This window comes from Rhizophagus irregularis, chromosome 1 (assembly GCF_026210795.1).
Source record: "Rhizophagus irregularis chromosome 1, complete sequence".
Taxonomy (NCBI): domain Eukaryota; kingdom Fungi; phylum Glomeromycota; class Glomeromycetes; order Glomerales; family Glomeraceae; genus Rhizophagus; species Rhizophagus irregularis.
In genome coordinates, this window is record NC_089429.1 from 138470 (window position 1) to 161185 (window position 22716).

The 22716-nt window shown below is 34.3% G+C and overlaps 6 protein-coding genes across 6 annotated transcripts; 5 read left to right on the plus strand and 1 right to left on the minus strand.

Moving 5' to 3' along the window:
- Nucleotides 1-2772: 2772 nt before the first annotated feature.
- Nucleotides 2773-3491, minus strand: OCT59_000019 (uncharacterized protein; the record flags this gene model as incomplete). Its single annotated transcript, XM_066138539.1, has 3 exons — nt 2773-3045; nt 3110-3395; nt 3463-3491. 3 exons carry the CDS (start codon nt 3489-3491, stop codon nt 2773-2775), a joined length of 588 nt encoding a protein of 195 aa, XP_065988023.1.
- Nucleotides 3492-4188: 697 nt separating this feature from the next.
- OCT59_000020 (uncharacterized protein) lies at nt 4189-4750 on the plus strand (the record flags this gene model as incomplete). The annotated part of the gene is made up of 2 exons (XM_066138540.1): nt 4189-4662; nt 4742-4750. 2 exons carry the CDS (start codon nt 4189-4191, stop codon nt 4748-4750), a joined length of 483 nt encoding a protein of 160 aa, XP_065988024.1.
- Nucleotides 4751-8269: 3519 nt separating this feature from the next.
- OCT59_000021 (uncharacterized protein) lies at nt 8270-8590 on the plus strand (the record flags this gene model as incomplete). The annotated part of the gene is made up of 1 exon (XM_066138541.1): nt 8270-8590. One exon carries the CDS (start codon nt 8270-8272, stop codon nt 8588-8590), a length of 321 nt encoding a protein of 106 aa, XP_065988025.1.
- Nucleotides 8591-9074: 484 nt separating this feature from the next.
- On the plus strand, nt 9075-9390 carry OCT59_000022 (uncharacterized protein; the record flags this gene model as incomplete). Its single annotated transcript, XM_066138542.1, has 2 exons — nt 9075-9117; nt 9185-9390. 2 exons carry the CDS (start codon nt 9075-9077, stop codon nt 9388-9390), a joined length of 249 nt encoding a protein of 82 aa, XP_065988026.1.
- A 182-nt stretch (nt 9391-9572) lies between these two features.
- OCT59_000023 (uncharacterized protein) lies at nt 9573-10013 on the plus strand (the record flags this gene model as incomplete). The annotated part of the gene is made up of 2 exons (XM_066138543.1): nt 9573-9749; nt 9816-10013. 2 exons carry the CDS (start codon nt 9573-9575, stop codon nt 10011-10013), a joined length of 375 nt encoding a protein of 124 aa, XP_065988027.1.
- Nucleotides 10014-10771: 758 nt separating this feature from the next.
- Nucleotides 10772-11044, plus strand: OCT59_000024 (uncharacterized protein; the record flags this gene model as incomplete). The annotated part of the gene is made up of 1 exon (XM_066138544.1): nt 10772-11044. One exon carries the CDS (start codon nt 10772-10774, stop codon nt 11042-11044), a length of 273 nt encoding a protein of 90 aa, XP_065988028.1.
- Between the last annotated feature and the right edge of the window lie 11672 nt (nt 11045-22716).

The following is a 22716-nucleotide window of genomic DNA, read 5'->3' on the forward strand; positions in this document are numbered from 1 at the left end:
ATCGAGTTTGCCGATTGCTGAAAGTAGGAGCAATTTAAAGATACCGTCACGTTAATTATCTAAACAAATTGTGCTAGGAATGAACTCACCTTTAAAGTTCGTCAAAACCGGTAGTTACACTTCGCTTCTGATTGAAGAAAATGAATTTAAAAATATATGTCGGTATGGTGAAAATCGGCAGTGTTCATTTCCGATTTTCGAGAAATCTCATGTATTAGCTAATCCTACAAAATATGAGTAAGGCATACGTTAATCAATCAATCAACGCAACCATTAAATGGCACGATCATTATTACATCTTCACCGCTAGCAAACTGAAGGCTTTTCGCTCCTTTTGATATACATGAAAAAATACACATAACTATGTTATATATCAAAAAAAAAGCATACCTATTTTACTCCATTAGCCCACCATAAAACTGGTCATAGTTACTGATATCAGAGATGAGTTTGCCGATTGCTGAAAGTAGGAACAATTTAAAGATACCGTCACGTTAATTATCTAAACGAATTGTGCTAGGAATGAACTCACCTTTAAAGTTTTTCAACACCGGTAGATACACTTCGTTTCTGATTGCAGAAAACGAATTTAAAAATATATGTCGGTAGGGTGAAAATCGGCAGTGTTCATTTCCGATTTTCGAGAAATCTCATGTATTAGCTAATCCTACAAAATATGAGTATATCAATCAATCAACGCAACCATTAAATGGCACGACCACTACATCTTCACCGCTAACAACAAACTGAAGGCTTTTCGCTCCTTTTGTCTTTGAAGTATCCGTTACGAGATAGTATTCCCAACGTGTGATTTTACAAAAAATGTCCGCCCTTGATGTGGAAGGTACTTAGGAACCACCTCGTCTCCCGATTAATGAGACCCTAGATCAGAGGAGGCTAGCCTATCAGGTACAAGCACCTTACAACTTCATTCCTAGGTAGTCAAAAATCTCGGGTGGTTCCAGACCACAGCGTACTATATGTAAAAATATGCATGAAAAAAAATACATAACTAGAATGTTATATCAAAAAAAAGTATACCTATTATTACTTACCATAATACCATTAGACCCATCAGTTAGGCTTGCCTCTAAATGAAGTTTATCAAAATCGGTATATATACATTTCATTTCTGATCGCTGAAAACGAATAAAGTTTATTTCGTTAGAAGTGAAGATCAGTACAAATATTCGCTTACCATTTTTAAAGTTACACTCAGTAAAATGAAAATCGAAAGAAATATGCATTGTCGTTCTATATTTCACTTCGATTGAGTGTGAGGAGCAAAGAAGTATTAAATTCATCAAAAAATCGGCATGTTCTCGCACCTATAAAAACAGGAGGATATTTGAAACACAACTCAATGAAACCTGTTTTACAAAAAGGAAATAGTGAAGGTTAGCGATAAATAACAGTTTCCGTATCTGTCTCCAGAATAAAATTGGAATATTCCCGTTCACGATTGTTGAATGTGAAAGTGCTTATTATTATTAATTTGTTATAAACTCGTACAGCTGAGTAACTGACATACCAGTATGTCAACCATTGTCAGTGAACGAGTCCAATAATTTCACACCATATATTATGGGCGTAGAAAGTAAACGGTGATATAATAAGCAAAAATAAACAAAAAATAGGCAACGCATTCGTAAGATGGTATAAGAAAAATTCGCAAATAGGCAAAACGGCAAAAGAAGAAAAATTCGCAAATAGGCAAACGGCAAAAAGAAGAAAAATTCGCAAATAGGTAAAAAGGTTGTTGTAAACAAAATGTGCTTATTTCCATATTTATTGTAATCAAACAGAGATCTGGCCAATCAGATTAAATTTCGATGATCCAGATCACTAATCAAATTGGACTATTTGCGTATTATAACAATCAGTATATTTGCAAATACGGATACCGATTTATTAGTTAGCCCGACTCGTGAAATTTACAAAATTTAGCAACTTTGCGTATATATGTCGATTTCTAAATTAATGTCAAAAATAATCTGGCTGGTAATCCGCAGCTAGATTAGCTGTATATCGGTATGATTGTCAGTTGATGAAATAAAATAAAAAAATTAGGTATTGTGAAAATTGAACCAAAAAGATTGTCAGTCTTTAATTTCTTTTCAATCTGTTTGACTCAAGCATTATATTTACTGATATATTTATTAAATTTACTGATATTTATTAAATTTACTGATATATTTATTAAATTTACTGATATATTTATTTATATTTATTAAATTTACTGACATATTTCATTTATTTTGTAATTTACTAATCGCCTTGGCAACTGGATTTTTTAATGGCCCATCGTAGCCTGATTTCGTCCAACTAGGCGCGCTATTCGGCGCCGTTTCTTCAACGTACTCACCAGGCTTGTACACCCGTTCACGCTTTTTATCGCCTTTTGTTGTATTACTGTCAACATAGTACAAAAATCTGCGCAGCTTTGTTTTAAAATGAATTAGCATATGCCAGTTATATGTAACCCATTTCAATAAATTCACTTACAGTACTGGAGCGTCATCGCAGGTTACGCACGACAATTATGTTTCGCTCGTCCTCGCTTTCTGAAATTTCCGGGCTATGATAGCCGTTTTCTGTGATTATTGGCCGCAATTCTTCGTTACTGAACTTTTCAATCAACGGATCATTAATTTTTTTTAAATTGTTGATCGTCTTTGATCTTTTTTTTCTTTTCTATTTTATAAAAAACTCGTAAATAAATAATGATGATTAGGATGATTAGTAAAATATAACATTTATATTTACCTCCGATCATCGTGAATTTTGGTGTTTCCGTCCTGTTTCTTTCTTTATATCATTTTCTGATTTATTTTTGACCCGAAGATTGTCCCTTTTGTGGCGGTGCCGCTGATGGATCATCTCGTATATGACACCTTCCCCTATGGTGTAGGTGTCAAGATCCAATGTTTTCATTAAATTTGGCACAATCGTTTTAACTACAAGATCCTTTTGAAGCTCGAACGTTTTTTCGATATCTAATTGAGTTTCCTGAGGCATTCTTGCCTGATTCCAGAATAGATCTCTCTAAAAATATATTATTATCAGTAAATTTATAAAAAATAAAAAATACAGCGAAAGTTTTGTTTACCCTTAATGCTTCTCTCAAATCTTTGGGCATTTCAGATACATGTTGGTATCGTCGTTCTTTTGACCTTTTTCTTTTCTTGTCATCTCTTGGCCTAGAATCAGAATCAAGAATTTGAGTGCCTTCCGGGTTTAATTCTATCAATTGTATATTGACCATTAAGCAGTGAATCAGAATGTTTAGAACACAATAAGCAGAATTATACGACATACTAAATGTACCTAGTTCTGATTCCGATTTTGATTCTGATTCCGAACTAGATTCGTATAAGATTTCTGATTCCGGGCTGCTTTTTGTATAAATTTATAAATATATCTCAATTTTTGATAAGTTAACTGACACGAAGGGTTACTTACTCTTCCTTACGAAGCTTTTTGTTTCCCATTTTGTAAACTCTATTGAAAGTTATGTTGAAAAAAAAAGAGAAAGTTATGTATCGGTTAGCCTCCGAGGTTCTCTGGGATAAAAAAGGTCCGGTTTTTTATCTATTAGGAAGCCTTGTTGGTAGAGGGCTTGGAAGCCTTCAGGCTTTTGACTTCGGTCGTTGCAGAAATCCAACGACAAGATTTTATAACTTTACTTACTATAAAGGACTGAAAGAACTGAAAATTTTAGACCAAAAAAAAAAAAGACTTATAATATGGTAAAAAAGAACAACGTTTCGCTCTGCAATATAATTAATTCGCGAATGTCGGTATCGTTCTTAACCCACCACGCGGTGCTGACCCGCATAATATATTTTAATAAGGGTCAAGATGATGTCACCAGAAGGGTCAAGTCTGATATTTTTGCAACTAAATCATTTGAGCGAATTACCAAAACGGACGGACCGCGTGATAATTTTCTGGTTTCGCTATAGTAAAACCCGATTAATATTAATTTTTCATTAATACCCCGTACAATTTCCTATCTTCACATGCCATTAAGCAATAATAGTCTATTCAGACCGGACTAATATATGAAATTGTACATATTAAAAGCTCTTTATTCGTCGATTTGACATTCATAAATAGGCTATAAGATACATACGTAGAAATTCTCAAATTTTTCATTGAACGCTTCGATCTTACTAAAACATAATCATGTCTACAAAACTTAGATATAAAGTATCATGTGATTGCAAGGAATGCAATGGCAAATATGTTGATGAAAGAACCAGAAAAAGACATCTAGATTTAGAGCGTCATTTAGCGTCTAGCGTTTCCGGATTTGTCCCTTTTTTACCCGGAAACAATCGGATTAAGCCAGCACATACCGTCTATCATAGTCCGATCGTAGAAGGATCATCAAGATCAAAAGAAATGACCGGACAAGAAGAGTCAACATCATTTAATAATAATTATGAATCAGATTTTGCCGGTTTTGTCCCTCAAAAAAGGCGTAGACAAGACCAGTTTCGGGAACCAGAAACCAATAAGGAAAGCAATGAACCGATTAATGAATATGAATATGAAGGTGACATTTCTCCAGAAGACAATATGGATTTGGACGACGATCCTGTTGAACAATTTGCTGCACCCGAAAATGATTCAGAATTTGCATATCCCGACACAAATGTTAATATTGCGGATTCTTGGATATTAACATGGATATTCAAATATCAAGCAAGATTTTGCTTGCCGGATGTTGCACTAGATTCTTTAATAAAGTTTTTTCATCAAGTATTAATGGATGCTAATCAGACGAGATTCAAAGATTTCCCGTCTTCTTTATACACTGCGACTAAGTTATTACGAATCGACAACCAATCTATGACTTACGCAGTATGTCCGAGCTGTAATACATTATATAATATAGCTGATGTTGTTGCGGATGAAGGATTTAAATGTACGCATATAGAATTTCCAATGAAACCGAAGGAAAAATTTTGCGGAATGGAATTAACTGTGCAAGTACCGCATGGTAATGGAAATAAAAGACGCCCCAAATTGTTATTTCCATTGCCGAATTTGAAAATACAGATAAACAATTTGTACCAGAGACCAGAATTCAAGCAACAACTACGAAAATGGACCAATCGGGATGTAAATAATGGTATGTTAGCAGATATTTATGACGGTAAAATCTGGAAAACTTTTCCAGACACTTCAGACGTCCCATTTTTTACACCAGAGACCGCAGATTCCCACTTGGGAATTATGATTAATCTCGATTGGTTTCAGCCTTTCGAGTCATCTGTATACAGCTGTAGGGCTATTTATGGGGTTATTTGTAACCTACCGCGTGAAATTAGATTTAAAAAAGAAAATATGTTGACGCTTGGTCTACTACCAGGACCAAGCGAGGTTAAGTTACACAAAATTAACCATTATCTCACTCCGATTGTTGATGAGTTATTAGAGTTCTGGGATGGGATTGAGATTCCCGCCGCTGAAAAAAATATCCGATTGGCATTAATATGCTGTTCGAATGACATTCCTGCAGCGATAAGCTCTGCGGTCACATATCAGCATCAGTGAGCTGCCATAGGTGTTATAAAACTGCAAATTCAAATGGAAATGGAAATAAGTCAAATTTTGGCGGCTTTGATGATATGGTTGACTGGTTTGTAGAAAGAGATTTGGATGAACATCGACGGAATGCTGAGCTTTGGAGACTGTGTAAATCTGAGGAGGAAAGAAAACGTCATGTGAGTTCAACCCATGTTAGATGGTCCGAACTGCTTCGATTGCCGTATTTTAATCCGATAAGGTACCTTGTCGTAGATCCAATGCACTGTTTGTTCCTCAGAATAGCCCATTGGATAATTAAAAAATTATGGATCGATGGCAACAAGATCACGAAACAAGATCTAGAAAAAATGGAAAAGCGAGCAAAATACATACAAATACCCGCGGATTTGGGGCGTATTCCAAATAAAATCGCAACTGGAGAAGGATTTTCCAGATTTACGGCCGACCAATGGAAAATGTTTGTTCTAATTTATGCTATCCCGTTGATGTGGGATTTGCTCGCTGAACCAGATCGACAAATTTTGGGGAATTTCGTTAGAGCTTGTTCTCTGCTAGTTTATCGAATTATTGACTGTGACATATTGAACGAAGCTCACGAACGTTTGCTCAAAGTTGCAACGTTAATTGAAGAAAATTATGGTCCGGAAAGAATAACCCCAAACCTCCATTTGTGTCTTCATATTGCCGATTGTTGCCGGGATTATGGTCCATTATATTCTTTCTGGTGTTTTTCCTTTGAAAGAATGAACGGTATCCTCGGTAGGTATTTTGTGAACTGTTTAATCATTTAAGCTTGCTAATAATTTATTAAATAATATATCAATAGGCTCTTTTCCCAATAGTAATCGTCAAATTGAACCCGAACTTTTACGAATTATAATGCGGAATTGGAGACTTGATAACCTTGTATCCGTTCAATCAAATAATGTTAAGCTTGTTGAAGCTTTAAAATTAATTCAACCACGATCAACTTCCGGAAGTTTGGCAGCTTACGATAATTTTAATTACACTGAGCTGTATCAATTTAGAAAGGTATTCTTCCAAGAAGTTGATGAAACGATTGTCGGTAGCGAACCATTTCCTGAAGAAATGCTTACGCCATGTAAAAATCGGGTTGCCTTGCCTGATGATATTTATCAAATCCTAACCGAATATTATAATATTGCTTACGACTTGCAATTTGTAACAATTGCTGAGTCAACATCAACCAGTTCAAGAGATGCAATAGTTGTGCCAAATATGGTTGATCAATTTGGGCGGGTTAGGATCTCAGCAGAAGTGTTTGGATCGGCAATGGCGCCCCGATACCTGAAAAACGCGAATGTTTTGGCGAAATTTATCCAAAACAATGAAACGACCGACTTATTTCCAGGTCAGGTACAGTATTATTTTGAACATACTGTGAGAATTTCGGGTGAACTTAAAACACATCGATTAGTATTTGTTAAATGGTATAAACCGGCGCCAAACCAGAAAACCCGATTTTATACAAGTATTGATGGTGATGAAAAAAGCTCAAATATTGAACTTTGGCGAAATGAATTTTATGAGATAGAGCGAGATTGTTTAATTCCAATTCATTACCTATATAGTCGCTTTGTATCTGGTGAATTTGTAATTGGCAAAAAGAATCCTATCACATATAATGCTGTAATCCCAATAAATAGGCAGTTTCATTTGTGAGAATTTTTACTGGTATAATAGAATTCTATTGTTTGGTGAAAATATAAATTTTAAATATGCAGATTTACTTTAACATTTAATGGAAGTGTACGATGTATTATATTTTTATTTTGAGTAATTAATTAGTTACACGACTATTTCAATTCAAGTAACTAAAATGATAGTTAAATAACCCTTCGACTGTTGTTAATATACAAAAAAGATCAGAATATCAAGACTTGGGCCGGTCCAAAGGACTCACGGCATCCAAGCCAACCGGTCCAGAGAACTCACGGTCATGGTCAAATATTCTGGAAAGTAATGCATACAGCAGGTACTGAACTCAGAAATATAATCCAGGTATTACATTCCCTAACCAATACGCCACTGCAGCATTAAAGTTACAATAAAAAAGTTCCAATATAATTTATTTGATTGATTTTCTTATAAGGTAATCATGCATGAGTAATTAGTCTGTAAGCAGCAATAAAAATCGTGCCGATTATAAAAAACTCATGATAAATAAGTTCATCAGCTTTCTGCCGGTCATCTCTTACGTTTGAAAGTTTTTTTGAAAGTGGATTGTAATTTCAAAATTTTATTACAGGTATACCGATAATGATCAAATGGAACAAATTTACTTGAAAATTTAATGCATATCCTTCAATTTTAATAGGTCAGTGAAAACAAAGATTACATTCAAGTCAGTTTCTTTTTTACGGTTATCGATTTTCTTTTATATAAACCGATTCCGCTTTAATATAATAATAAACATTCTTAACAATTATCTTATACTGTATATTCATACCAGTTTTTTCTTATAGTTATTGGTCTTTCGTACGAATATCACAATATTCGGTTTTTATATCTGCATTTTTTTTTTTATCTCATTTTTTTGTAAATAGTCAAAGGTTATAAATTGATTTTTATTTTAATCCTAGGGGTTATAATGGGCCGAAAGCATAAACATAGTAGCCTTAAATACATTAGGCAAAACCTGATACGAAAGAATGAGAATTTAACGCGAGTAAATGACTCTTTACAAATAATGTCGAATCACGCAACGATCAGGGATATAGAATCTTGGAAAAAGGTTGTAGAATTAGAAAACTGTAATCGTGCGTTAACGGAAATCATGAGTATGCAGAAAGAAGCAAATGATTTTCTACAACAAAAGATCGATATATTAGAAACTCAACTATCCCTACTTAATAATTCAGAAATGGGAACTTTATTAAATAATCAAGAAGTGAATTCGTTTAGCAGTGCTCTGATGTTAGCATCCTCTGTCAAAATAAATAATATCAGAAGTGAGGAGGGTGAGGAGGATGAAGACGGTAAAATTAAAATACGTGAAATATGCGAGTAAGTCTTATTTCGATATAATATTTGTCAAATAATAAAGTCAAATAATAAATAATAGAAAAGTTTGTAAGTCAATGATATATCTTATTAAATAACATATAACATATACCGGTGTTGCTTAATTTCTGCAAATTTCGCGTATCATATTACATCATTACATCGTTACAGTCAAATAATAAATTATAGAAAAGTTGTAAGTCAATGATATATCTTATTAAATAACATATGACATATACCGGTGTTGCTTAATTTCTGCAAATTTCGCGTATAATATTACATCATTACATCATTAGTCTAATGATTAATTGTCAAGATTTTAATTTATTAAATTTATTAATCATTTAATTGTTAATTGTTAGAACAATTGAAAATTGTTAAAATTGTTAAAAATAATGAAAATAATCGATCTGAAAAAAAAATACTGATTTCTTTCTATACTGTGGATATTTTTATGTTTTTTAAAAAAATTTAAAAAATTTGAATTAAATATGTCCAATAAGAAAGATTTAGAGAAAGTAGACGAGCTATTGGGTAAGTTGATCGGCGGACAGCAGATATTAGGATATTACTAAAAACTAATGATTATCTAAATTAATAGCTTTTACCCAACAAGCCAAATATTTTTTTGAAAAAATTGCGAATATTATACAAGGACAACAAGAACAGCAAAATAATGAACCCTACGGGGTGCCAGGTTCTTCACGGGCTGTTTCTTCACGGGCTGTTTCTTCACGGGCTGTTTCTTCACGGGGTTCTTCACAGGCTGGTTCTCAAGCAAGAACCAATTCTTATATCGTCAGATGAGGATATAACAATTAAAATGGAAAAAAGCGACACCGCTGTAACTAGCGGTATTAGTGAAAAAGGTGAAGAAAGCGCTGTAACCAGCGCCACTAATGAAAAAGAAGATGTAAGCGCTGTAACCAGCGCTACTAATGAAAAATACAGGGGTACTAAAAAGGCCGTCAAAAAAAAAAATACTAACGATGGCGACAAAAATTCCAGAAAAAGCCATCAGCGATAAAGCAAAGGGAAAAGCCCCAGTCCAATCAAGTTCAGACGATTCAAGTGATTCGGACAGCTCCTATAGTTCAAATAGTTCAAATACTCCCTTCTATTTGACGAAGAGTGATATGCCAAAAGATCTAAAAGAAGCCTTAAGGGTAAATAAGGATATCTCAAATTAATTTTATATATATTTATTAACTGATATTGTTGATTTTATATAGAAGGAAGTTATTTGGAAGTATGATGCGTTACCAGAAGGGAGAAGGATTGATTTGGGTCAAACATTCACTAATCAGCGAAATCGCGTTATTAACGATATTATACCTAGTATAATGGAAAATATTAATAATAATATATTTCCTATTTCTAACGAAATTTTATATGATATAATTCACTCCCCTTCATCGTCATCGACGTGAAGAGCACCTTAAAAAGAATCGGTCATCGTCAAGAAAAAAACTGCAAGAAAAAAGAAAACATTCCAATTCCAGACGCCACGACGTGAGTAAATAAAGTTTTGTACAGTGTATATATTTGCTTAATACTAACTTCTTATCTAATACAGAAAAGATTAAAAAGGGGAAGACTAATAAAACATTTACAGATGGTGAAAAATTCATTAGTCAAGAAATTTAAGGACGAAGACTTACAATTAATAATTGACAATAACGCTTACCATTCACCCGAGGAATCCGAGACTGATTGCGAAAACGGGAGAAGCAATATTATTGTCAAAGATCTTAAGTGGAGATCTGACACAGTGAGTATTTCTTCCTGCTTTTATTATTTTTAATTTTACCATTTCTGACTATTTTTAATTTTACTAACTATTTCTACCTATTTTTAATTTATTTACTAACTATTTCTAACTATTTCTAACTATTTCTAACTATTTTTAATTTTACCAACTATTTTAATTTTTTTAAGTTACGATTATTTTTGCGTGAATATATTGACCGATTAAGAACTGAACAACCAAATAATAGAAAATTACGTGAGCGAGTTATGGGCAATTGTTTTTGTAATAATGAACCGGCGGCGCCTTTGTTGGCGCCACATTGGACTCGTTCTGGATATAAAGGAAAGTTAAAGATCGCAGTCACCCAGCAGCTGGACCAGCGTCAAGACCAGCAGTATGACTTGATGAAATTTGCGGAAAGTGAAAAGTCCTTTAATGATGGATATGATGCTGGACGTTGGAGAAGGAGGAAGAAATGAAGAGACTGTTTTATTAACAAGTACTGACCAACCTTCCAACCAATCTTCCAACCAACCTTCTAACCAATCTTCCGACCAATCCTCTAACCAACAACCTTCCGATCAATTCTCCAACCAACAACCTTCCGATCAATCCTCCAACCAACAACCTTCTGGCCAATCTTCCAACCAACCTTCTGGCCAACCTTCTGACCAACTTTCTGACGATGATTATCTTGAAATGGACGATTGATGGTAGTGATTGTGGTGGTGTTGTGATGGTGGTGATTTCCTATATTTTGTATTCTATTTACCTATTTTTCACTAATAACCGATCCCCCCTCCCCTGCTTTTGCGAATTTTATGTATATTAATTAGTACATACAGTTAATTTTTTTTTTTTCTAAAAATACTTCCTTCAAATAATATTATTGTAATATTTCTTTTTTCAATTATTTCTTTAATCATCCAACGATATTCTTTTTTATAAAAATCTTCGACTTTCTGCCTATTTTTTCTTTATTAAATATCATTCCTTGTATATTCCCTTGTTTATTTTGTACACATTATTTCATCATGTATAGTCAAATGATAAATTTTCAGTGGTAATTAGAAGAATTATTAAATCTTTTAATACAATTGGTGACAAAATTGTTTATTATTTAGAATAAATCATTTACTAGCTTATGCAATATAAAAGAATGTGGGTACATACATTTTTATTATGATTTCCATCATTGTTCAGTTTACTAGTAACAGTTAAAATAAGTCGGCCAGTAGTATCGAATTTTTATTCTTCGATAAGTCTTAGATCAGATAAAATCATAAAGCACATTTATTGAATGAGCATCAATCGGCTACATACAAATCATCTATTACAACTATTTGCAAAATAACGGACCAGCTAATTCGATTTTCGATTGCGTATGAATATTTCATACGCAGTCATATACGCATAGTTAACTGCTAGAATTATTGTGATATAACTGCAGATGATTACATATGAAAAACTCAAAAAATGAGTTTGACGGTCTGGGCAGATATTACCATGCGTATAACTGCGTATGAAAATTTCATACGCAGTCGAAAATGAATTAGGTGGTCCATTATTTTCGCAAATAGCTGTAAGTGGTCCGTTATTTCGCAAATAGCTGTAATCTGTATCAATCGGACATATGCCTGATTGGTACCCGATTGACAATAATTCGACCTGCTGATAGCCGATTGATGACTGATGGTCAACAATATCCAATCGGCAACCAATCGGTCAACTTCCAATATAGATGACAGATGGCTGATTGTTTACCGATTGTTAAACTGGCACCAATCAGTCACCAATCGGCACCAATCGGTCATACAACTGATGTGTAGCCGATTGAAATAAATGCCTGATTGATGACCGGTTGGTATCTGAATGAATGAATCAGTAACAGATCAGCTACCAATCAGGTACCAATCAGTTATATGACCGATTGATGATCGGTATATTATATTTCGACCTGTGCTACTTCTCCATCGGATAATCCTGCCCCTATGCTTCCTCAACATATTATTGATGAATTAAAGGCGCAGATTAAAGAGATCGCTACTACCCTTAAATCTCTTGACGAAACTGTTTCCTGGATGCAGGATACCATCACGAATCATGATTATAGAATTTCTGAGCTTGAATCAATGATGAATTATGATTGCGGTAATCCCAGTGACTCAGATTTGTACCCACCTCATGACGATCAAGAAACTCATTCCTATAATCATGGATGGGATGATACTCCAACCCAAGACACGAATTCTGGATTCAATCTTCCTCCCAATACCTCTTCTTCTCTTATGGACGTCTCTCCTAATGCTTCCTTCTCAGCCCTGGATCCTAGCTCCATCCTATCAAGACGACATGTCCCCTTACCTGTCTTCCGACCTACTAATACCACCCCTGATGCTAACGCTTCTCGTTTGCAATCAGAAATTTTTAATGTTACTACTACACAAAAGAATCTTTCTGCCCAACTTGGTTCGATTATGGAAAAGTTGGACTCCTTCTCTCCTTCAAAACCTTCCCCTTCCAATGATTGAACACCGATTTATATCGGGTGCATCACAGGGATTTCACCCCCCTAATAGTGCGATACCTAATAATAATAGTCCTAATACTCCCTCTTTTCCTTCTTTTTCTTCCCCTCTTATTAACTTTGGACAAATCAATGTTAATGGATTATGTTCCCCTGTTCGACAATTGCATTTGTTAAATTATTTTCTCCATTCTTCTTTTGGCGTTTTATCTTTAAATGATACTCGTCTTACTTCTTCTGGTGCTAGATTTATTTATCAAAATGAACATTCACAACATAATTTTAAGTCCTATTGGGCTCCTTCCCCTTCTAATTCCCGACCTCATGATGGTGTAGGTCTTTTACTTCGCCACCCTTTACATAAACATGTTCAGAAGATTGATCCTTGGAAAGGTCGTTTATTAAAACTAGATCTTTTTTTTCATCAAACAAAAATTTCTATTATTTCTGTTTATATTCCTCCTTATCATTCTATTCATTATAAAGAACGTGATGCTATTTTTGCTCAACTTAATTTATGGCTTGATAAAGCCCGCTCCAATAACTATCACGTAGTCATCCTTGGCGATTTTAATGCAGATGAAATTTCACATTCACATCTTTCTCAACATCATTTAAAAATTTTACGATCACTTTCTTCTCGATATTTTACAGATCATCAATCCCATATCTCTTCAATTTCAGGTCCTAGTCCTACCTTTTATCATCAGAATGGTTCTTCAAGACTTGATTATATTTGGTCATCCCCTGGATTTCCTGCTCCTGGTCTTTTCTCTCAAGTTGAAACTTGTCCTAAGCTGAATGATAATCAATTTACTGATCATTGTGTACTTATAACGGCCTTTGACTTTAGCTCATGTTTCGCAATTTTATCCAAAGCTCGATTAAAGCAGAAGAGCGAACAACGCACCATCTTTCTTTACAAAAACTTGAAAAATGACACTTGGAATAAATTTTCCAATGAAGTAAACTCGCGTCTTGAGTTATACTTGACCACGCATCATCCTTCAATATCTTCAATTTCAGCTCTTTCATTGGACAAACTTTGGCACGCTCTTAAACGTTCTATTCTTGGTGGTGCCATTGATTCTCTACCATTCCAACACGTATCCAACACTCATCACCATAAATATTCTCCGGAACTTACTATGCTTATTGCTATCAACAAATTTTTGGATAGATTATTATTCAAATTGACCACTTCTAGGCCTAGTCGTCCTGCTCAAATTTCACAAATGATTAATTCTTTATCTACTCAATTAATCCTTCTTAAGTCTCTTTTGACAGATTATACTATACCTTCCTATAGTATAACACCGCTTCACACTTTTGTCAAATTTTTACGTTCACATAAAGCTCTGGTCTCAGCTTATCTCTCCACGCAATTTCATCAACATCGTGTAGATTCTATTGAATATTTTACTGCTCTTCGAGATGAACATTTCTCTACATCTCCAAGCTCTTTTATTTCTTCAGCCCTATCAGTGGAACATCGCTCTATCATTCTTGATCGAGTCTTAGTTGTTATTGACTCCAAGCCTACATTACTTACTGATCCTTCCGACATCAAACAAGCTGCTATTAAACACTTCCAATCGGTCGTTACTCCTCCTTTGGTCCAGTATTCTTCTACTGAATCATTTCCTCCGCGTTGGCAAAGAGCATATACTCCTCTTTCTGACTTTGATTCGTCCTTATATACTTCGGTTATGTCTCCTATTCTGACCGATGAATGGAAAAATACTATTAACTCTATGCCTAACAATAAAGCCTCTGGTCCTTCCAAGATCTCTTATGAGATGCTCAAACATTTAACTGGAGAAGCTTTTAATTTGTCCCTTGTACTAGCCAACGCTTGTCTCACTCATGGAGATATTCCTGCTGATTGGCGTGAAGCGCTTGTTTATCCCATACCAAAGCCTACTGAATTTGACGCCCAATTGAAGAATACGCGACCTATCACTTTATTGGAAACAGTACGTAAATGTGTGGTTAAGGTCGTTACTACTCGACTTTCAAAAATCCTAGCTGACAATCAAGTGCTTCAAGGTGGTAACTTTGCTGGATTGCCAGGCGGTTCTACTGACATTCCTATTAAGATGCTGGATGCCATTATTCATCAACGCCGTTTTGACAAATCTGATGACCAAGAATTATGGATTGTTTCTCAGGACATTTCTAAGGCCTTTGACTCAATTGATTTGAATATGCTTAGATTGGCTCTAATCCGTCTACATATACCTTCTTTGTTGATTAAATTTATCATTAATCTTTTTACTAGACGTAATAATAAAATTATTACCCATCATGGTGATACTTCTGGATACAGAGTTAGAATTGGTATTGACCAGGGTGAAATCATTTCTCCATTATTATGGGTTATTTACTTGGATCCTTTGCTTACTACACTTAATCGAGAAACTCGTGATCCCTTTATCTTGAAATCTTCTGCATTATTGGATTATTCTCCAATTGAATATGAACAACACAATCTTCCTGTTTCACATATTACATTTATGGATGATTCTACTTTAATTGCTTCATCCAAACGAGGAATTGAAGATCGCCTTTCCATTACTGCTGAATTTTATACTTTAAATAATACTCAAGCAAATTTAGCAAAATATATCCTTCTTTCTTCTGAACAATTTTCACAAACTATAGAGTTTGATCTTTCTTTTTCTCCTTTAATTTTAAATCCTACCCTTACTTTAAAGGCGTTAGCCTTATCTACATCTTTTCGGTTTTTAGGTGTTTGGTTTAACCTTTCAGCTTCTTCTCGTTTCGTTCATAACCAAACTGTCTCCATGATCAAAGACATGGCCGCTCTACTCAGTTCTAAAAAACTTTTAGCACAACATGTAGCTTACCTTTATAACGTTGTCCTACTTCCGAGGCTAGAATTTCGCCTACAATCCACATTATTTGCTGAATCCACCATTAATCGCATGGTTTCTCCAATGCTTTCTCTTATTCGTCAGAAGGCTGGTTTGGCCTCAGTCACTCCTCTGTCTGCGCTTTTCACACTGTTGTCGTTCTCTATCCAACAAGCGTTCGGTCGATTTCTATCATCTCATGTGGCTTCATGGCAAAGAATTTTTTCTCACCCTTCATATAAGCTTTTTGCTAATTATATGATTACATATCTCCAAGGATTTTTGGATTGTGATGCTTGTCCCTCTACTATTGATTTGGAACCATGGTCTCATACTTTTTCTTTACGAACACATTCTTTGTTCAATTCTTTATTGTTCTCTTCTCGATTGAATATCACGTGGTCTTTATTGTTCCGACCTCTGAGGAAAGATTTACGTCCGGCGATTCCACTCCGGTCTATTTTACCAAAAGATTTATTTACTTCCATGAAAAATGTTCGAAACAATTTTGGTACTCGTTTTCTTGCCCAACTGGTTTCTCCGTGTGGCTCTCGACTTCTCTCATGGAAAGATTTACGCTTTCTTAAACGAGTCTCGAACAAAGGATCTGTGCCTGCTTGGTTTACTTTTTTATTTAATCTTATTGTTATTTCTAATTCTTCTTCTTTTTTTGTTTTACCACAATTTAAGATTCCTATTTCTCATACAGTAGCTTCCATTTCTTTTATCGACGTTAGTCGAAATTATTGGTTTAACCCTCAATGGGCTATTTCTTTTAATCGTAATACTAACTCTTTTCTGGTTGGCCGTGTGATCACTACCTATCCTACTCCACGTAATGAAGCTCTTATTTCACATTGGATCGCGTCATCGGTTGATGACTTGCTTTCTGAATTTACTGCATGCCAAGGTTGTGCCTCTGCTATTCCGCGATCCTCTACTTCTAAGACTTTGATTAAACGATGTCCCTTCGAAGGATGTTTTTCTTACGTTCCGTTATCAAGTTTGATCCGTTATCCTACGAAACCTCGTACTTATATACATGCGGATACTCGCTCAGTTTCACTTTCTGCCTCGTTAGGCTATGCCAAATCTCTTTTATTATTCCAGCTTTTTGCTCCGGTTCAACTACCTCCTATGACTGATCAAGTGTCTAGGACTTCCGATATCCAACTTCCTTCTTCGGTGTCTACACTTTATATTGATGGTTCCTTCCTTTCTCCTCCTAGTCATCCGACATCCTCGATGGCCTACGCATGGACTGCTATAGATCCTGATAGATTTGTTTTGGAATCTCACTATAATATTATTTCTTCCATTTTTCCTTCTGCTTTACGTTCAGAAGTTTTTGCTTTATTACATGGATTAGGCTCCCTCCCTCGGAATTCTAAGATAACTGTCGCCACTGATTGTGCTCAATTACTTTCTTTATGGTCTTTATATGTGGATGCTCCTTTTATTCCCAGAATGCTTAAAGAATCCAACCACCTTTTGTGGTTCTCCATACGCACTATTATGTTGCAAAAGAATCTGGATGTTACCTTGATCAAGGTCCCTGCTCATGCTGACGATCCTTTGAATAATCATGTGGATGCATTAGCCAAAGCCGCTCATACTGACTCACAGCTTTCTTCTTGTCCACTATTGGATTCGATGGCTCCTTGCATTTTACAATTTAATTCCTTACCTGTGGATAGAGCTTGGACTCGCACTCATGTAACTCGAGTTGACTCGAGTTGAACTCGCACTCGAGTCAGAAATTTCTTGACTCGAGTCAACCGAGATCACGTGGTTTATAGTGCCGGCTGAACCTATTTGTAATTCCTGCCGGCACTATGACCATAACGGTCTAGGTAAAATTATGGATAAGTTTTTTAGCCCGCACTTTGACTCAAATTAAGCTCGAGTCCTGGACTCCCGAGTACTCTTCAGTCAAAAAAATTCTTGATTCATTTTATCGAGGTTATTTCATCCATTCAGTCCAAAGCTCACCTGTGGATATGAATATCCGGAAATTTATTAGAGATATTTTTGACGCCAAAAGTCTTTTAACTCTTGCTGTATTACCAAGATTTAATTCCTATTCTTCAACTTCTGATATTGATTGGGCTTGTACCAAATTTTGTCTCAATAACAATAAGCAGTTTGCCTCTCATCGGAATGGCCGTTCTGAGTTTTGCGGTTTCCGTATCAAATTACTTTTAGATATGCTTCCAACACTTACAACTCTTCAGCGACGAAAGCCTCATCTTTATGATCCAAGTTGGCTTTGTCCTCAATGTAACTCCTTTCCTGAGACCTTAGACCACTTGTGGACTTGTCCTTATATTTTACCAGAATTTAGCCCTTTAAATACTTTTAAAACACTTTTATTGGCTCTTCGGACTAATTATCTTGACAAGTTCTTTTCCGCGTCATCTTTAATACCTTTACCGGACTAATTCGCTGCTGAATTTATGTCTCTTGATTGTTGGAATTGTGACCCTCCTTCAATCTCTTGCCTAAGACTCGTACGAGGACTTATACCGACATCCCTTACAGAATTTCTTGGAACCTATTTTTCTCCACTTACCTTATGGTCTATCTTAGATACACTGTTGCACAACTTTCATTTTGACCTTTATGTCCAAATCTGGTTGTGCCGTTCCATTTTCTTTCATCATTGGGAACTAGCCCAAGGCATTACAAAAAAAATGAAATCATCAGCTCTTGGGCCTTCTTCTATTCTTTACCCTTCCTCTAACATTCCTCTTGACTCTTCGACACCTTCCCTGGCGACAGCTTCCTTGGATTCCTGGGTTTCTTGGGTTTCCTCTTCTATAATCCGTGGGGGATCTTGGATTTCACATTTGGATTTTTGGCGCCGCTTAACAGTTCAGCCTCTACTTAGGATTTCTTTTTGGTAACGGATTGGATCTTAGGACATGCTGGATAGTTGACTCACACTGGCCTTCGGGTAAAGTTGGGGTATGCGTATTCTGTAATAGTTTAGTTTTTCTTTACTTAATTTTATTTTGTTTAGATTTCTTTACTTGTATGAATCGTGAAGCTAGTTCTTTTTATTTTTTATGTTATTTTCTATATTTGATATTTGTAATATTGTTCGATTTGTTTGTTGTACTTTTCGTTTAAAATTAATAATAAAAGATAAAGTCATAAGACTGTTTGCTCATAATCACCAAATATGGACTGTCCCAAATGTGTGACTATAAAGAGAGTTGACTGTATTTCTTTTATAGATATTAGTCAAAATTATTTGTTTAACCCTTAATGGGCTATTTCTTTTAATCGCAATACTAACTCTTTCCTCGTTGGCTGTGTGATTATTACTTATCCTGCTTCGCGAAATGAAGCTCTTATTTCACATTGGATAGCGTCATCTGTTGATGACTTACTTTCTGAATTTACTGCATGCCAAGGTTATGCCTCTGTTATCCCGCAATCCTCTACTTCTAAGACACTAATTAAACAATATCCTTCTGAAGAATGTTTTTCTTATGTTCATTTATCAAGTTTAATCTGTTACCTCACGAAACCTTGTACTTATATACACGCGGACACTCGTTCGGTTTCACTTTTTGCCTCGTTAGATATTGCCAAATTTCTTTTATTATTTCATCTCTTTGCTCCGGTTCGATTAGCTCCCGCGTTTAATCAAGTGCCTAGGATTTCTGGTATCCAACTTCCTTCTTCAGTGTCTACACTTTATATTGATGGTTCTTTCCTTCCTCCTTCTGGTCATCCGATATTTTCAATGGTTTATGCATGGACAGCTATAGATTCTGATGGATTTATTCTTGAATCTTCTTATAATATAATTCCTTCTATTTTTCCTTCTACTTTACGTTCAGAAGTTTTTGCTTTATTGCATGGACTGGACTCCCTTCCTCGGAATTCCAAGATTACTGTCGCTACTGATTGTGCCCAATTACTTTCCTTATGGACTTCGTATGTGAATACTCCCTTTCTTCCTAGAATGCTCAAAGAATCTAACCACTTGTTGTGATCTTTCATACGAACTATTATGTCACAAAAGAATCTGGATGTTACCTTGATCAAGGTTCTTGCTTACGCTGACAACCTTTTGAATAATTATGTGGATGCATTAGCTAAAGCTGCTCATACAGACTCGCATCTTTTTTCTCGATCGTTGTCCAAATTGCTAGCTCCTTGTGACTTACAATTTAATTTTTTATCTGTAGATATGAATATCCAGAAGTTTATTAGAGATATTTTTGACGCTAAGAGTCTCTTAACTCTTGCTGTATTGCCAAGATTTAATTCTAATTCCTCTATTTTTGATATTGACTGGGCTTGCACCAAATTTTGTCTTAACAACAAAACACAATTTTTCTCCCGTCAGAATGGTCATTCTGAATTTTGTGCTTTCCGTATTAGATATGCTTCTGACGCTTACAACTCTTCAGAGACGAAAATCTCATCTCTATGACCTGAGCTGGCTTTGTCCTCAATGCAACTCGTCTCCTGAGACTTTAGACCACTTGTGGACATGCCCTTATATTTTACCTGAATTTAGCCTTTTCACTACTTTCAAAACACTCTTATTGGCTCTTCAATCCAATTATCTTGATAAATTCATTTCTGCAACATCTTTAAAACCTTTGCCAGATTCTTTTACTGCTGAATTTACGGCTATTGATTGTTGGGTTTGTGACCCACCTTCGTCCTCCTGCCTGAGACTTGCACGTAGACTTATACTGATGTCCCTTACAGGATTTCTTGGAAATTATTTCTCATCATCCACTATATGATCTATTTTAGATACACCTTTACATGACTTTCATTTTGACCTTTATGTTCAAATCTGGTTGTGCCATTCCATTTTCTTTCATCATTGGGAATCGAGTTTCAGCATCGCTAAAAAGATGAAATTGTCAGCTCTTAGGCCTTCTTCTATTTTTCGTTTTTCCTTCAATATTCCTCTTGATTCTTCGACACTTTCCTTGGCGACAGTTTCTTTGGATTCCTGAGTTTCTTGGGTTTCCTCTTCTATAATTCGTGGTGGATCTTGGATCTCGCATTTGGATTTTTGGCGCCGCTTAACAGTTCAGCCTCTACTTAGGACTTCTTTTTGGTAACGGATTAGATCTTAGGGTATGCTGGATAGTTGACTCATACTGGCCTTCGGTAAAGTTAGGGTATGCATATTCTATAATAGTTTAGTTTTTCTTTACTTAATTTATTTTGTTTTGATTTCTTTACTTGTATGAATCGTGAAGCTAATTCTTTTTATTTTTTATGTTTATTTTTATATATTTTGTAATATTGTTCGATTTGATTATTGTACTTTTCATTTAAAATTAAATAAAAGATAATGTCATAAGACTGTTTGCTCATAATCACCAAATATGGACTGTTCCAAATGTGTGACTATAAAGAGAGTTAACTGTATTTGGTTTGAAATTTGATTTATAAATTAGATTTGAATTTGAAAACCAGATCTCAATTTAAATCAAAAAATTTAACTGGATTATTTAACCAATCTGAATTTTAAATCAAATAATAAATTAAATTAAATATTTGATTTGTAGTTAGTTTAATAAGGATCCTGGACATTTCTTATAGAACTCACAACTGACTTTTTGCCAAAAAAAAACCCAATTTGCTCTTTTTTTATTTTCTGTTTTTTGCGATTATCTCAGTATCCAGTGATCTGATTCATATGGATTTTTTTTATTTTGTAGAGCTCGATGAAAGCTACAAAACAAAAAAAAATTTGTACAAATTGGACTACTGGATGCTGAGATAATTGCAAAAAACTGATTTTTTTTTGTGAAATTTAGGTCAATTTGCAAAAAAGTTGCCACTGAGTTGTATATGTAATGTCCGGGTTCTGTTTAATAATTTACTTAGTTATATTATTAAATATTTATATTTTTAAATGATATTAATTAATTATTTCCAATTAATTTATAACTTAACTTGTATTTAAATTTTACCTGAACATATTATAAAAGTATTATGAGAAGTCAGCAGAAAATTAACCATGTAAATGTTTAAGTACAGTTAACCCTTGTTATAATGAATCCTAGGGGAAATTTATTATAGTTATCTGAAAAATTCACTATATTAAGGGTTCGCTATATCAAGTTTGACTGTAGTAGACTTATAGTACAAATTATGTATTCAAATTACATAATAAATATACAGGTAAAAGATATTTGGTTTAAATATTCAAACTAAATTTTAATGATAAATCAAGATTATTTTAGAAATTTGAATTTTGATTCAGATTTTACAATTGGTTACAATATGCAATTCGATTGTATAATTCAAATTTAAATTCAGTTTTTTTATCAAACTTAGTAAATCACTTATTTGATTATGAAAATTCCATTCAAGAATTTGGAAAATCTGAATTTAAACTGGAATTCATAAATTTAATTCTATGCCCTATCTATAAATATGTATTATATTTAGTACTAAGGCCACACCAATTCAATTTTTCATTTAACATAATCTTCCCTCTATTTTTGGATTTTTTATGTAAAAAAAATACATATAATTTAGGCTGAAATTAGACAAATCTTTAAGTTTTGACCAAAATTATTATTCAAAATTTTTGCTTACTCTTTTAGTTAAAATTTTGGCTAAAATTAATGGTAATTCTAACCATGTATTTTATTTTATATATCATTTTTTGTCTTCTTTTTCTTTAGATTGAAATCCCGAACCAGGACCTTGAACAATACATATAATACTGGGATCCAGTTTTGTATAAACTTATTATATAATTTTCCAATAAGTCATATATTTGATTTTGTATAGCTTGTTGGTAATTTTTCGGTAAGGCAGATATGTATTTGTATAACAGTGATAATCTTTAAATCAAGTGAGATCTTTATTTTGTATAATGATACTTGTGTAAATAAATTATATATACGTATATAAAAAATTTTTCTTTAAAAAAATTTTAAAAACTTTGTAAATTTACAAATTATTACATATTAAATACTTTT